At 49.3% G+C, this 13037-nt stretch overlaps 1 protein-coding gene across 6 annotated transcripts in view; it reads left to right on the top strand.

Annotated features, from left to right (window-relative positions):
• Window positions 1-13037, top strand: part of LOC140499052 (acyl-CoA dehydrogenase family member 11-like) — a 29027-nt gene that overhangs the window by 4854 nt on the left and 11136 nt on the right. For 5 of the 6 annotated variants that reach the window (XR_011965252.1, XM_072600001.1, XM_072600002.1 and 2 more), the window contains exons 2-6: window positions 8391-8623; window positions 10981-11080; window positions 11680-11797; window positions 11878-12020; window positions 12593-12742. Coding sequence is in view for 5 of the 6 variants with exons in the window: in XM_072600001.1 (XP_072456102.1) it covers window positions 8391-8623; window positions 10981-11080; window positions 11680-11797; window positions 11878-12020; window positions 12593-12742 (744 nt within the window). In the remaining variant the exon portion in view is untranslated. Of the gene's footprint in view, window positions 1-109; window positions 350-8390; window positions 8624-10980; window positions 11081-11679; window positions 11798-11877; window positions 12021-12592; window positions 12743-13037 lie in introns of all 6 variants that reach the window. The other variant, XM_072600000.1, reaches the window with a different exon arrangement.

A 13037-nucleotide genomic window follows, 5' to 3' on the forward strand; every position in this document is an offset into this window, starting at 1 on the left:
GAGTTTTCTTTGAAAACCTGATTGGGTCAGGTGATATCTAGCATCCCATTGTCTGATATTTCTTGCTCAGAAGGGTGATTTTTGATTACTTTCTCTTCTTCACTTCCAGATACTAGATGCATCTCATTCAGCAACCCTATAACTGTGGGGGCTCAGAGCTAAGATGTCTTCTACATTATTTTGTTGCCCATGCCTGGAATGCTTTACCTCCTCACCTTTGACTTTTAGAATTTGCCACAAGACCCAACTGAAATGCTACCTTCTCAAATGGGATCCCCCTCTTTTTCTCCCACCCAAGTCTATCTCTGTGCTGTGTTGTCTCCTCCTTCAGAATGTGAGTTCCTTCAAGGTAGGGATTATTTTTGTTTTTCTTACTATCCTAAGCAATTTCCACAATGCCTGGCATATAGCAAGCCCTTGATAAGTACTTGTTGATTGGTTGATATTGTGGAGAGGCCGGGGATGAAGCCCGGCCACAGACTAATGTAACAGTGAGTTTTTGGCAACTGAATTTAGGAAGGGATTGCCTTCCACCCCTCCCATGCGACCTCTCCTTTTTGTTGTACCCATAAGTATTCAAGGCTGTATGTAGGGCAGGCTCCTTGGTAAAAGAAGTTCCCACATACATGTGCCTTTACTCTTGTAATAAATCAAGTTACTACCCATGTCTCGTGGTGTCATGACTTTGGGTTAACAGTGTCCAAAGCCGACAGCCCCTTATCCAACAGGAGCTCACCCCTTCCTATCTTCTATCTCACTCAGTCACCTACAGCTCCACCAGACTTTGTCCCCACTGGGGCACCACAACTTCCTATCTCTCAAAAATACACAAGTCCCGATGTCCCTCCCCCAGACTGAACCCCTGTGGACAAGGATCACCGACTGGAACTCATTGCTCAATGATTAACATGCATTCACCCTGACATACTGACCGCAACCAATTATCATTATCCAAATATTGTTCTCCATCCTCCATCAATGGCAAGCCAGTTTGGCCAGAAGATAGAGTGCCTGAGTGGGAGTTATGTGTAATTAGTCCAGAAAAACAAATTAGAAAAACATTGTAAAGGGCCTTCAGAGGCAAACACTGAAAGGCCTTGATCCTGGAGGCCATCAGGAGCCATGGAAAGTTCTTCTCCAGAAGGGGAACATGGTCTGTAGGAATATCACTTTGTCAGCTGTGGAAGACAGATTAGAGAGAGGCAGAAGTGGGAGAGGGGAAAGGGGAGTTCTCTGGCCAATTGTCCATTTTTTACCCCAGTTTTTTACAGGCACTCAGGTGGTGCAGCAGACAGAGTTTCAGGCCTGGGGTCAGGAAGACTCATCTTCTCCAGTTAAATCTGGCCTCAGACCCTCACTAGCTGTGTGACTCTGGGCAAGTCACTTAACCTTGTTTGCCTCAGTTTCTTCATCTGTAAAATGACCTGCAGAAGGAATTGGCAAATCCCTCCAGTATCCCTGCCAAGGAAACCCCAAATAGGGTCAGAGGGAGGCAGACATGAATGAACAAAAACCTCAGTTTTTATAGATCAGGAAGCTGCAACTTATCCAGAGATCTGGGATCTGGAGAAGGTCCTCTGCCTCCCTTGCCCTCTGCCCTGCCACATCCTGGGCTTGCCTCATTCTTCACCCACCCTAATGAGGAGATCTGAGTGGAAGGGAAAGGAGTCCCCCACTCAAGCCTTGAATCTGCAAACAGGAGAGACCTGGTCCAAATCTCGCCTCTAGGGGATTTCAAGCTAGGAGGGAATTCAGAAGTGGCTGACCACATTGACTCACTCGTTGGGTTAGGATTTTTTTGTTTTGTTTTTAGTAAGTTTCTATTGCTGTCTTTGAGAGTTGGTTGTTTTTCAAAGGGAGAAGGGTCAAGGTTTCCAGCTTGGTTCTTAGGCCATCTTGCTAGCCGAGGAAGAAGAGGAGACAAGAAAATTGGCTCCGGATGAAATACTTCCCAGATTACAGAAGTTGGGGCCACCCCAGCCTGGCCTGAAATTTGGGGCCGACTCAACCCAGAGTGACCACTTGGTCGATGGCCACTAGGCTTGGGCGTCCCTTCATTCACATCCGCTCCCAGGAGGGCCATGCTCGCCTTGCCAGTTTTCTTCAATCGTCTTTGTGACAGGCAGAGGAAACTTGGCAGGTGTGGGCGTCAGAGCTGCTGGGGAAAGCCTGAGTCTTAATGAACGGCGCCAGGGAATGACAGGAGCTGTAACTGTCAAGTCTGGTTGATTGACCTTGTCAGGGACGGTCTGCAGGAGGATGCTTGGCTCTGAACAGAAACTGGCAGCAGGCTCTGAGGGGATGGTTTTGGTCTGGATCTGGGGATTCACTGCCCCTTTTAAACCAAGTTTCCCTTTTACTTACTGGCTGTGTGGCACTGGGCAAGTCACTCATCCTGTCTCTAAGTTGCAAAGAAGGTGCTGACCTGCATTAGTAGGGGGAGTGATGGAATCTCGGGTCCATGCTCTAGCCCTTTCTTTGTGTTTGTCAGAACCAGAAATTCTTGCAAGGACTTGTCTCAGACCTGCCCTTTGGAAAGGTCACTTGAGTAGAGAGGCTAGCCTAGAATGGGGAGATGAGGCAGGGAGGCCCCTTCAGATGTAGGGGACAAGGGTCTGCACTAGCGGGAGGACTGTGTGAGTGAAGAGGAGGGAAAAGGTGAGCGATATGAAGGTAGAGGAGACAAGGCCTGGCAGCAGATGGGTCCAGTAAGATTCCATTCTGTTCTTTCACCATCATTTGTCACTGGAGGCTTTGAGGCAGCGGATGCTCTGACCAGCCCCACGCATGCATGCATAAGAAAGATTATGCAGGCAGTGAATCTGATGGATGGGCTGGGGGTGGGCCAGGAGAGGCTAATGAGTGTCTGGGTGACTGAGGGAACAGAAAGACTGCATGGGGAAACTGGCAGACCCTGTCTCTGCAGCACCTCCTCCCCCTCTTCTCCCAACCAAACCTCATTCATCCCAGCCCCTACCCCAGCCACATAGGATCACAGAGAGAGTTGGAAAGGACCCTAGATTTCTAGTACAGCGGCCTCATTTTACAGATGGGGAAACTGAGGCACAGAACAGTTACATAACTTACCCAATATCACACAACTAATAACTGGCCAATCTAGAATGTGAACCTAGGTCTCATTCCCAATCCAGCACCTGGCCTGTGTTTTATCTGCTAGTTTAAGCAGAGAAAACTAATCTTGGGAACCATGGTGGGGCATTTTCAGTTTTATGGAGCTGCCAATGGCCTCGGGCTTCTCTGTGGTAGGGGGTGGTGGGCACTCTGGCTGTTCACAAGGAAGTGTTAATGCTCGTTTGGCCATCTTTTCTTTTTCCTTTTTTTTTTTAAATTAGTAAGAAAAGACCCAGTTGCGGCGACCAGACACTGCTCCCCCCTTGCCTCCGTGCCTTTCTGTTCCTCCTAAGAATGGATTAATGGGCTATTCCCCCTCCCGAGGGGGGCATGTCCTCCTTTCAGCCTCACTTCCCCTGTTTATCATGCTTCTCACGTCTTCAGGCCCATCCCATAATACTGCCAGGCAAGGAGGGAAGAAAAATGAGCCAGGAGATAAAGCAGAGTATCAGGTTCAGTCCCAGAGGACAAAGGAAGGGTCAGGCAGCCAGCATTCATTCTCCGTCTCCCCAACACATTTCCATGCTTTCTCCTTTCCTGTAATCTTCCCCTCAATACCTTTCCCCTGCCCCTCTGCATTTCTTAGGTGAGATTCCTTTGTGAGGCCAGATGGTCCATTACTTTCCCTGCTGTGTCCTTTCAGCCTTCATCTCTGGACAGTAGAAGCTGTATTCTGAGCGACTAAGGCAGGATAAAGAAATAGCAAAGACCCCCCACCCCCAGCTTGGGCTCTGGGGCCCACGTGAGGCTTCTAAAGTCAGGCAGCGCAGATGCTACTGAGGCTGGAAATGTGCACTTCTGAGGATTGCTCTAGTGTGATGAGAGAGAAAGGAAGAAAGAAAAAGAAGGAAGGAAGGAAGAAAGAGAGAGGGAGGGAGGGAGGGAGGAAGGAAGGAAGGAAGAAAGAGAAAAGAAAGAAGGAGAGTGGGAAGGAAGAGAAAGTGCTAAATGAACCCTAACTCTGATCCCTCGGTGCCATGCCAACACCTCTGGGAATTAAACAGTAGACTCCTCATCAGAGGAGCAGGATGGAGCCTTCGCTCTGGGACTTTCCACGTCTAAGCCCTGGGGACTTGACTTCACCGGGAGTCAGACCTTTTTAAGGGAGGAGGCCCTGGGGCGCAGCTTTGAAAGGCAGCTACTTGCTCCATAACAGACCCTGCTTCCTTGAGGAACAAAGACACACTCAAGTATAGGAAAGAAACATTTATTAGGCACCTACTGTGTGTGAAGCACTTTACACAATTCTGGGAGGTGCTATTATTGTCCTTCCCATTTTACAGTTGAAGAAACTGAGGCAGACAAAGCTCAAGTGATACAGTAAGTCTCTGAGGCCAGATTTGAACCATATTTTATATCATTATAACTTCAAACAGTGCAAACTCAAATACAGTTGACCACTTCAGGGGATTCATTCACGCTGAGACCTAGATGTTAATGGAAGCCTATGGGTGGGGACTCATAAGTTTTAGCTTCAGAAATAGCCATCTTAAGACCTGAGACAGCAGCTGCCCTCTAGAGATTCAACTCCTGAGTGCGTGTGCAAGCTGAATGTGCAGCCTAGAGGGGGCATTACACAAAAGCAAAGGGAGACCTCAGCATCCCTGCTCTCCAGGGGCTTACTTATAATAGGGGAAAGCAGAACATAGTGGCCACCGAATGGTGTTTTTGGTGTGGGAAATGGTCAGGATGGGGGAGGGAGAGAGAAAGAGAGAGAGGACAGAGAGAAGGAGAGAGACAGAGAAAAAGGGAAAGAGGGAGGGAGGGAGGGAGGGAGGGAGGGAGAGAGAGAGAGAGAGAGAGAGAGAGAGAGAGAGAGAGAGAGAGAGAGAGAGAGAGAAGGAGAGAGGGAGGCAGAGACAGAGAAAAGGAGGAAGGAAGCAGTAAGCCCCTACTGTGTGCTAGTGCTCTGCTAAGCCTGTGGCAGACAGTAGGTGAGGAGACAGAGACTTTCCTCTCCCCCTTCTCCCAGAATGTCCCTCAAAGGGGCTTGGTTAGTCTTGTTCCCCCACTAGACTGGCCAGCTGTTGGAATCTGCTCCAGGCTGGTTCTGATCTGCATGGGTCCAGAGCTATGTCTGATCCTTTCAGCTAATTCTAATGCAACTGCTGTGTGGTGCCAGCTAATTTCATCCAATGATCAAAGTACTTCACTCCTCCCAAATTGATTAAGGACCTGTTCATACCTAGTGTACGCTTTTGATTGATTGATTGAACAGAGATGCCCAAGGATTCAGTGATTACATTAATTGGCTGGGGGAGTGAGCGTTCACACCTCCCTTCTGCAGTACAGCATGAAAGAGTCGCCAGGAATCTGTGAGTCACCCCATACTTATTTACATTAATTCAATTCACCAGCTGAAGGAGTGTCCACATGGAGGGAGGGAAGGAAGGAAGGAAGGAAGGAAGGAAGGAAGGAAGGAAGGAAGGAAGGAAGGAGGGAAAGAAGGGTGAAGGGAGAAAGCATTTATTAAATGCCTGCTATGAGCTAGGCATGGCACTAAGTACTTTACAAACAATATCTCATTCTGTCCTTATAGCACCTCTGTGAGGTAGGTGCTATTATTATGTTACAGTTGAGGAAACTGAGGCAGAAATTAAGGGGCTTGCCCAGGGTCACACAGGTAGTATCTGAAGCTGGATTTGAACTCAGGTCTTCCTGACTCCAGGCTCAAAGTTCTAGTCACTGTACCACCTAGCTGCCTCTAATGGCATCCCACACAGGTCCTTGGAGTACTGTTGTGAGTGCATGAGAAAGACTGCTAAGAGATATCAGTGAAGAGAACCGCCACTCCCAGCTGAGGAGGGCACAGTGGGAATCTCCATGGAGGAGGTGCTTGCCACCTGGGACAGGCTTTGAAGGATGGGAAAGCTTGAATGGCTGGAACTGGAAGGGGGATGAGAGGGGAGGGAGAAGAGGGATGAAAAGAGTGGCCCAGTTTGAGGAGCAGAGGATGGCCCAGTTAGGCTTGAGGAAGGGGAAAAAGGGTTGAGAGAGAGGAGCCTGAAATTGGGCCAGAAAAGTAATTTGGAAGCAGATTGCGGAGAGGGGCAGCAGCAGAGTCTGGATGCAGCAGGGTTCTGAGCAGAGAGGAGCCAGACATTAAGAAGATGACTGGTGGTGAAGTCCAGGATGGATGGGAGCCCAGAAAGACTGGAGCCGGGCTGTTGAATAGTCTAGGGGAGAAGCTGGCACAGGGACCAAGGCTAGTGACTACGAATGTGGCGAGGGAGGGATGGAAGGGAAATTATGAGCAGGGCCTGGCAGGCTTAGGACTTCTGTTCATAAATCCAGTGGGAGATAGCCAGGCCCAAAGATCCCTCCACACTAGAGTTGTGAATTTACCTGGGTTGGGGAACAATGGATTGGGGGGGCGGGGTAGGGGACTGGATTCCTTGGGCAGAAAAGCTTCATTGACACCCTCTCAATAACCCCAAGGCAGCGAGAAGTTAATCGATCTTCTCAGGATCCCACAGCCAGGACTCGAACTTAGGTCTTCCAGTTGCTTGATAAAGTTAGTAATAAGTAATAATTACAATTATGTAGCCCTTTATCATTTTCATCGGCAAAAGGAAGAGATTAAACTAGAGTCACGTCATGCAGAAAGGCCACTGGTTTTGCGGTCTTCGGACCTGGGTCTGGATTCTAGTTTTGCTGCTCTCTCATATCCTTTGTCCTCTTTGGATCCCACTTTCCTTATCTGAAAAAGTAATGATGATAGATGATGATGGTGGTGGTGGTGGTGATGGTGGTGGCAGTGATAGTGGTGGTGATGACAGTGATGAGGGGATTAGACCAGATCAGGGAGTCTTAACGTAGGGTTCATTAACTTTTTAAAAAAATGTATTTTGATAACTTTAAGGATAATTGGTTTCCTTTGTAATCCTAAGTATCTTATGTGTTTAAAAACATGATAATGAGAAGGGTTCCTCAAGGCAGCTAGGTGGGGCAGTGGATAGAGTGCTGGGCATGGAGGTAGGAAGACTCTCTCAAGTCAAATCCAGCCTCAGACTCTTACAAGCTGTGTGATCCTGGATAACTCACTTCACCCTGTTTGCCTCAGTTTCCTCATCTGTCCAATGAATTGGAGAAGGACATGGCAAACCCCTCCAGTATCTCTGCCAAGAAGACCCCAAATGAGGCCATGAAGAGTTGGAAATGACTGAAAAACAACTGAACAAAACATGATTCTAAGGAGTCCATAAGCTTCACCATTCTGCTACCCAAGAGTCCAAGACACCAAAGTGTTTAAGACCTCCTGGCTGAGAGGGTCTCAAATTTCCTTTTCAGCTCTAAACTCAACAGTCCTGTGAGCAGTTAAGACCCCTTTCAACCCCCAAATCCTGTGCTTTCACCCCCACCTCCGCTTGTGGTTGTCATGTTAATTCTGTGAAGAAGACCTATGGCTCCCATCTAATATCGGGACTCAAGAATGAAGACTGACATGGCAGAGCTGAGACCCAGCACCCCAGGCCTTCTGACTCCAGTGCAACGTTTTTTCCCATCCAATCCAGGCTACCAATCTCAAGCTATTACAGCAGTCTCTTCTGATCTAACTCCATATCCCTAGGCTTGCTCCTCTCCAATCCATCCTCCCCATGGCTGCTAAGTTGATACCTCTAAAGCACATCCAACCATATTATTCCTCTGCTCAATACCTTTCATTGACTCTATTGCCTCCACAATACAACACAAACTCCCCTGTTGGGCTTTTAAAATCTTTGACTATCAGGCTTCAGGCTTCTATAATAATACTCTATTTTCATTCTATGGGGGTGGGGATGGGAACAGAACCTGAAGAGAAAATTAAATACGAATTATATTCCAAGTAATCTCTAGGGGGGAAGGGACCAGCATCAGGCCAGGTTTCTCTGTAGGAGCTGGGACTTAAAAGAAACAAGGGATTCTAAAAGGTAGAGGGGAGGAAGAAAAGCATTTCGGGCTTGGGTGACAGCCTACTCAAAGGCACTTCAAAATAGCATCTTACATTTACATAGCGTTGTAAGGTTTGTGAAGAGATTTATGTACGTGATCTCACTTGAGTTTTAGGATGACCCATTGAGGTAGGTAGTATGATTAATCTTCCTTTTATAGATGAAGAAACTGGGACTCCAAGAGGCCCCCAGCCAGTAGTTCTCCGAGAAGGAACCCAGGTCCTCCCACTGCCTTCTCTTGGTGTTTCCATTTCTAAAACCCTGAGGAGGGGATGGAATTGGGAAGGGAGGTCCCACACCAAATTTGGGGTGTCTTCTTTGCAGGTCTTTGCAGAAGTGAATAAGGACCTGCAGAGGTTTGGAGCCCGAGTATCAGATGAGATCCTTTCTTTGGGGAAAGAATGTGAGGCAACGCCCCCCAGGCTGCAGCAGTTTGATGGATGGGGCCAGCGAGTGGACCAAATCCTCACCTGCCCTGCTTGGAAGAAGCTAAAGGAGATTTCTGCGGAGGAGGGGTTAGTTGCCATAGGCTATGAGAGGAAATACTCCAGCTGGAGGTAAGAGCCTTGGCCGAAATTCAGGGGTCCTCCCAGGAGGCTCGTGATCAGAGGAAGGAGGACTGGGTTTAGAGCTGGGACTCCTGGGGCTGGGACACTCAGACTCAGAGACCTGAGTTCAAATGAACTGCCTGTGCAACCTTGCCCAAGACACTTGACCTCTCTGGGCCTCAGCTTCCCCCTCTATAAAGGGAGGTGGCTGGACATCTCAGGAGCCGTCTGGAAGCTCTAGATCTAGGATTGCATTGGGGGCAACCAGTTGCTCTGTGTTGGAGGAAGGAGTTCCCACACTGGGACTCCCTTACATCAGTGAAGGCACCAGTCTAGACAAATCCAGAATACCCACCCAGCTATTCCCAAATGTGATAATACATGGAAGGAGATTTTGTAGCCAAGAAACAAGCATCTCCTCCCCCTTTTCCTTCCTGCCTCTAGAGGGGCTCCAGCTGCTGCTGAAGCCACCATGCTTTGTACCATAAACGTGGCTGTCAGTCATCCCTACGTGCTGAGCCATAAAGAAATAATTAGCTGGGGCTAATGGCCCATAATTGGGCCTATCTGTATTCTGTTCCCAAGAGTTTCCTCCTAACTTATTAGACAGGCAGGGACATAAAACTTCAGCCTTGGTGTGGTGCTGTGTACTTCCTGAAAGAAAAGCCTGACTTGTGTAGGAGGAGGAGACCTGGTTCTAATTCCTGCCTGTTTTCTGGGTGACCTCAAGCAAGTCCCTTCCCTTCCCTAGGTCTCAGTTTCCCTCTCTGCAAAATAAGGTGACTGTACAGATGGTCCCTAAGATCTCTTCCCAATTTATTCAGTCAATAAGCATTTATTAAGTACCTACTATGTGCCAGGCTCTGGGCTGATCAATGTGCATACAAAAAACCAGCCCTCCCCGAAAATAACAGTGCCTGGCCCAAAGATCTCTCAGGCTCATGGGAGAGACAGCCTGAAAAAGACGGTGATACATAAACCACTGAGGCAAGGCTCTATTGGCGTTCTATTGCATTCCCTTCTATTAAGGACCTGCTAAGCGCCAAGTACCATGCTGGGGGCCAGGGGCCCAGAGACAAGAATGGAAACATTCTTTGTCCTCAAGAAGCTGATGCTGTAACGGGAGGATGGGAGAGAGGAGAGGGAAAGACACAAGCCAAAGAAGTAAACTCTGGTTATGGAGAAAATCATTTTCAAGGAGGCCCCGCATCATGAGAGAAATGACTCTTTCTCTCTTGTTTTTAATGACTAATTATTGAATTAGGACTAAGGTTTTTCCCTTTTTCTGCTTCCTCATTTAGAAATCAGCCCCAGTAGGTTCCTTGGGCAGCTTTTAAAAAGAAGGGCTGATACGGAAAGGGAGAACTTGGATCTAGTCAAAAAGTAAAATGAGGTGAACTGATGAATTTTACCCTGACAGGTCTGGGAACATGAGGATTCTCCCTTTTGGCAGATAGGTGATACCAATACAGATCATTTGTTTAACCAGAATTGAGTGATCAGCATTATGTACCCTCTGGCCTTCGTTTAGAATAGGTCCACCTCTCCTGATAATATTTATTTTCACATTGTTAACCAATCAGGGGTAATTTCCAGCCCCAGGAACATCCACTCTTCCAAAGGAGTGGGCTCCATGAGGGTCTAAGAAAGATGGCCAAAGGATCATCCTATTATTTATACACTAGCAGAATTAATAAAAATGAGTCATTACCCAGAAACCATCTCTCCAACTTTTAATACACCACAGTTGAGAAAAGAAAGTTCTCACTCAGGAGGTGGCACCACAGCCATGCTTCCAAGACAGCTAAGGAGTCTACAAGGCATGAGGAGGAGAGAGCAGCCGCTAGTGCCTTGGGATCCTTACAGGACAAGCTACATTTCACTTCCCTCATCTCCCTTTGGATGGAAGTGGGAAAATCCTTAAAGTACAGTGATTCCTGCTGTGGTCAGTAGATCCAAGAAACCTCCAGTTGGCATGGTCCTGAGAAATCACAGGTTTGGTTTCATGCACAGTAACTGGCACATAGTAAGAACTTAATAAATGCTTTTTTATTCATTCATTCATCCATTTATCTACCCATCCACTTATCCATTTATCCACCATTCATCTATTTATCCATCCATCCACCTGTTTATTCATTCAGGTCGAGCAGGCTCAGTTACAAAGCCTTTGTAGAGTAGAAGTCTCATTCTGCCTCACCAAAGAAAGGAAAAGGGGAGTCCAGGTTCCGTTTCTGAGTCAGGTGGCCAAGCAAGGAGACAAGAGGACCCTTTGAAATGGAGGCTCAGGGCAGGTAGAGCAGGGCGCCCCACAGCCTCCCTGATCCTGGCTTGTGCTGACTCTGGCTTTTCTCGGTGTTCCTCAGTCGCATGTACCAGGTAGCCAAGCTGTTCCTGTTCTCTCCTTCTTCTGGGATGTTCACTTGCCCCTTGGCCATGACTGATGGTGCTGCTAAGGTCCTGGAGGTGAGAACCAAAGGAACTCAGAGCTGGTGTCCCTTCCCCTCCATCCCTCACCCCTGATCTCAGGTTAAGGCTTCTAGCTCCCTTTACTTCCTTGGTGACTTCCACAGCTTACCCCGGGGCTGGTTAGAATCTCGATGAGCATTGTTAAGGCACCTGCTCCGTGGTAGGCATTGGAGACATAAGGACAAAAATGAAATCCCTCTCCCCCGGGAGCTCACGTTCTTCTAAGGGGAAACAACCAAATAACATATATGTAGGTCAATACATACTTTGGGGGAGGGGAATCAGGCAGTGACTCATAGGAGGGGGCTCTGTAGCCCATGCTTGAATGGAGGTAAGAATCCCAACAGGAAGTGGAAGACGTGGCGGGGATGATCTGCAAAAGCACAGGCAGGACCGGGAATGGTCATGGATCCAGATCGTCCTCACTCCCCAGCAACAAGCATTTATTAAGCACCTACTCCATGCCGGGCACTGTTCTAAGTGCTGGGATGCAAAGAAAGGCCAAGTGTCTTGGGTGCCTCCTGCCCCAGGCTCTACTCCTTCCCTCCTTTTCTTCCTTCCTTTGCCCTCTTCTCCTTGGACCTGATGCCCTGCAGGTGATCAACCCCCCGGGGTCACCAGGGGAAGCCTTAGACCATCTGACTTCCCGAGACCCAAAGCGCTTCTGGACCTCCGGCCAATGGATGACCGAACGCAAGGGGGGCTCAGACGTGGGTGAGTGGGCTCGGAAGTGGGGGACCTCAGGGGCTCTGGGGGCGCAGCTGGGGCCAGCCGCAGTCTGTGTCTCTCCTCAGCCCACGGCACCGAGACGGTGGCCCTCCAGCAGGAGGATGGCACGTACAAACTCTTCGGATTTAAGTGGTTCACATCATCCATAGACGCGGACGTGACCTTGGCCCTTGCCCGGATCATGGATGCTCGAGGATCCGTCACCAAGGTCAGCGGAGCCGGGTTCCCTTGGGATTCCCTGCCCTCGGGGGAAGCTCCAGGTGGATGTGCAGACCCCTCTCTCCTCTGCCCTGAGCCCAGGCTTCAGATTCCCCTCTCAAACACTGGCGTCGGACAAACCACCCCAAACTCTTTGGGACAGTGTGCTCATCTGTATTTAAAAAAAAAAGTTGGGCTCCCTGGTCTTTAACTCCTCCCCCGAGGTCCAACCCACCTGGAATAGTTATACCTTCACAATATGTCTATGTCTGCGAGGAAGCCGGGCACTGTTTGTTCGGACCAGGCTCAGGGTGCGGAGACGTGCTGGTTCAGGGTGGCCACCGTGCGATGGCTGAAAGGCAGAACTAGGGGGAGGTGAGGAAGGTGCCAAGAGGCCAGTTGAGGCTCGAGATCGGACAGACCCTTCCAGATAATAAGAGCCGTCCCCGAGTGGGGTGGGCTGCCTGAGAGCAGGTGAGCTGCCCGTCACTGGAGGTCTGCAAGCAAAAGCCAGGCGAGTGCCGGTCAGGTATGTTTAGCAGGGATTTCTACAGCGCCCCCGGGGTCCCTTCCAACCCACAGGGGACCCGGGGGCTGTCCCTCTTCTTCCTGAAGCCCCGAGACGAGCAGGGCCAGCTGAACGGTCTCGAGGTGCAGCGTCTGAAGGTGAAGTTGGGCACTCGCCAGGTGCCCACTGCTGAACTGCTGCTGGACGGGGCCCGGGCACATCTGGTGAGAAGGCGGGAGAGGCACTCGGCGGGTGGTTGGATCCTGGGGTTGGGATCCCAGCTTTCTTGCGCCCCAATTCCAGGCCACCTGTAGAAGTCCAGATAACTGGAAGGGACGTTGGAAGTCGCTGAACAGGACAAAACCCTCCCCCTCATGTTGGAGGAAACCGAGGCAGACAGCAGTGAAGTGACAGGTCATAGAGTAATCAGTGGCCCAGCTGGAGCTTGAACTCAGGTCTTACTGACCCTAAATAAGGAAAAGAACAATGGTCCCGGAGTAAGGAAGACCTGAGGTCAGA

The sequence above is a fragment of the Notamacropus eugenii genome, chromosome 4 (genome assembly GCF_028372415.1).
Source record: "Notamacropus eugenii isolate mMacEug1 chromosome 4, mMacEug1.pri_v2, whole genome shotgun sequence".
Classification (NCBI taxonomy): Eukaryota; Metazoa; Chordata; class Mammalia; order Diprotodontia; family Macropodidae; genus Notamacropus; species Notamacropus eugenii.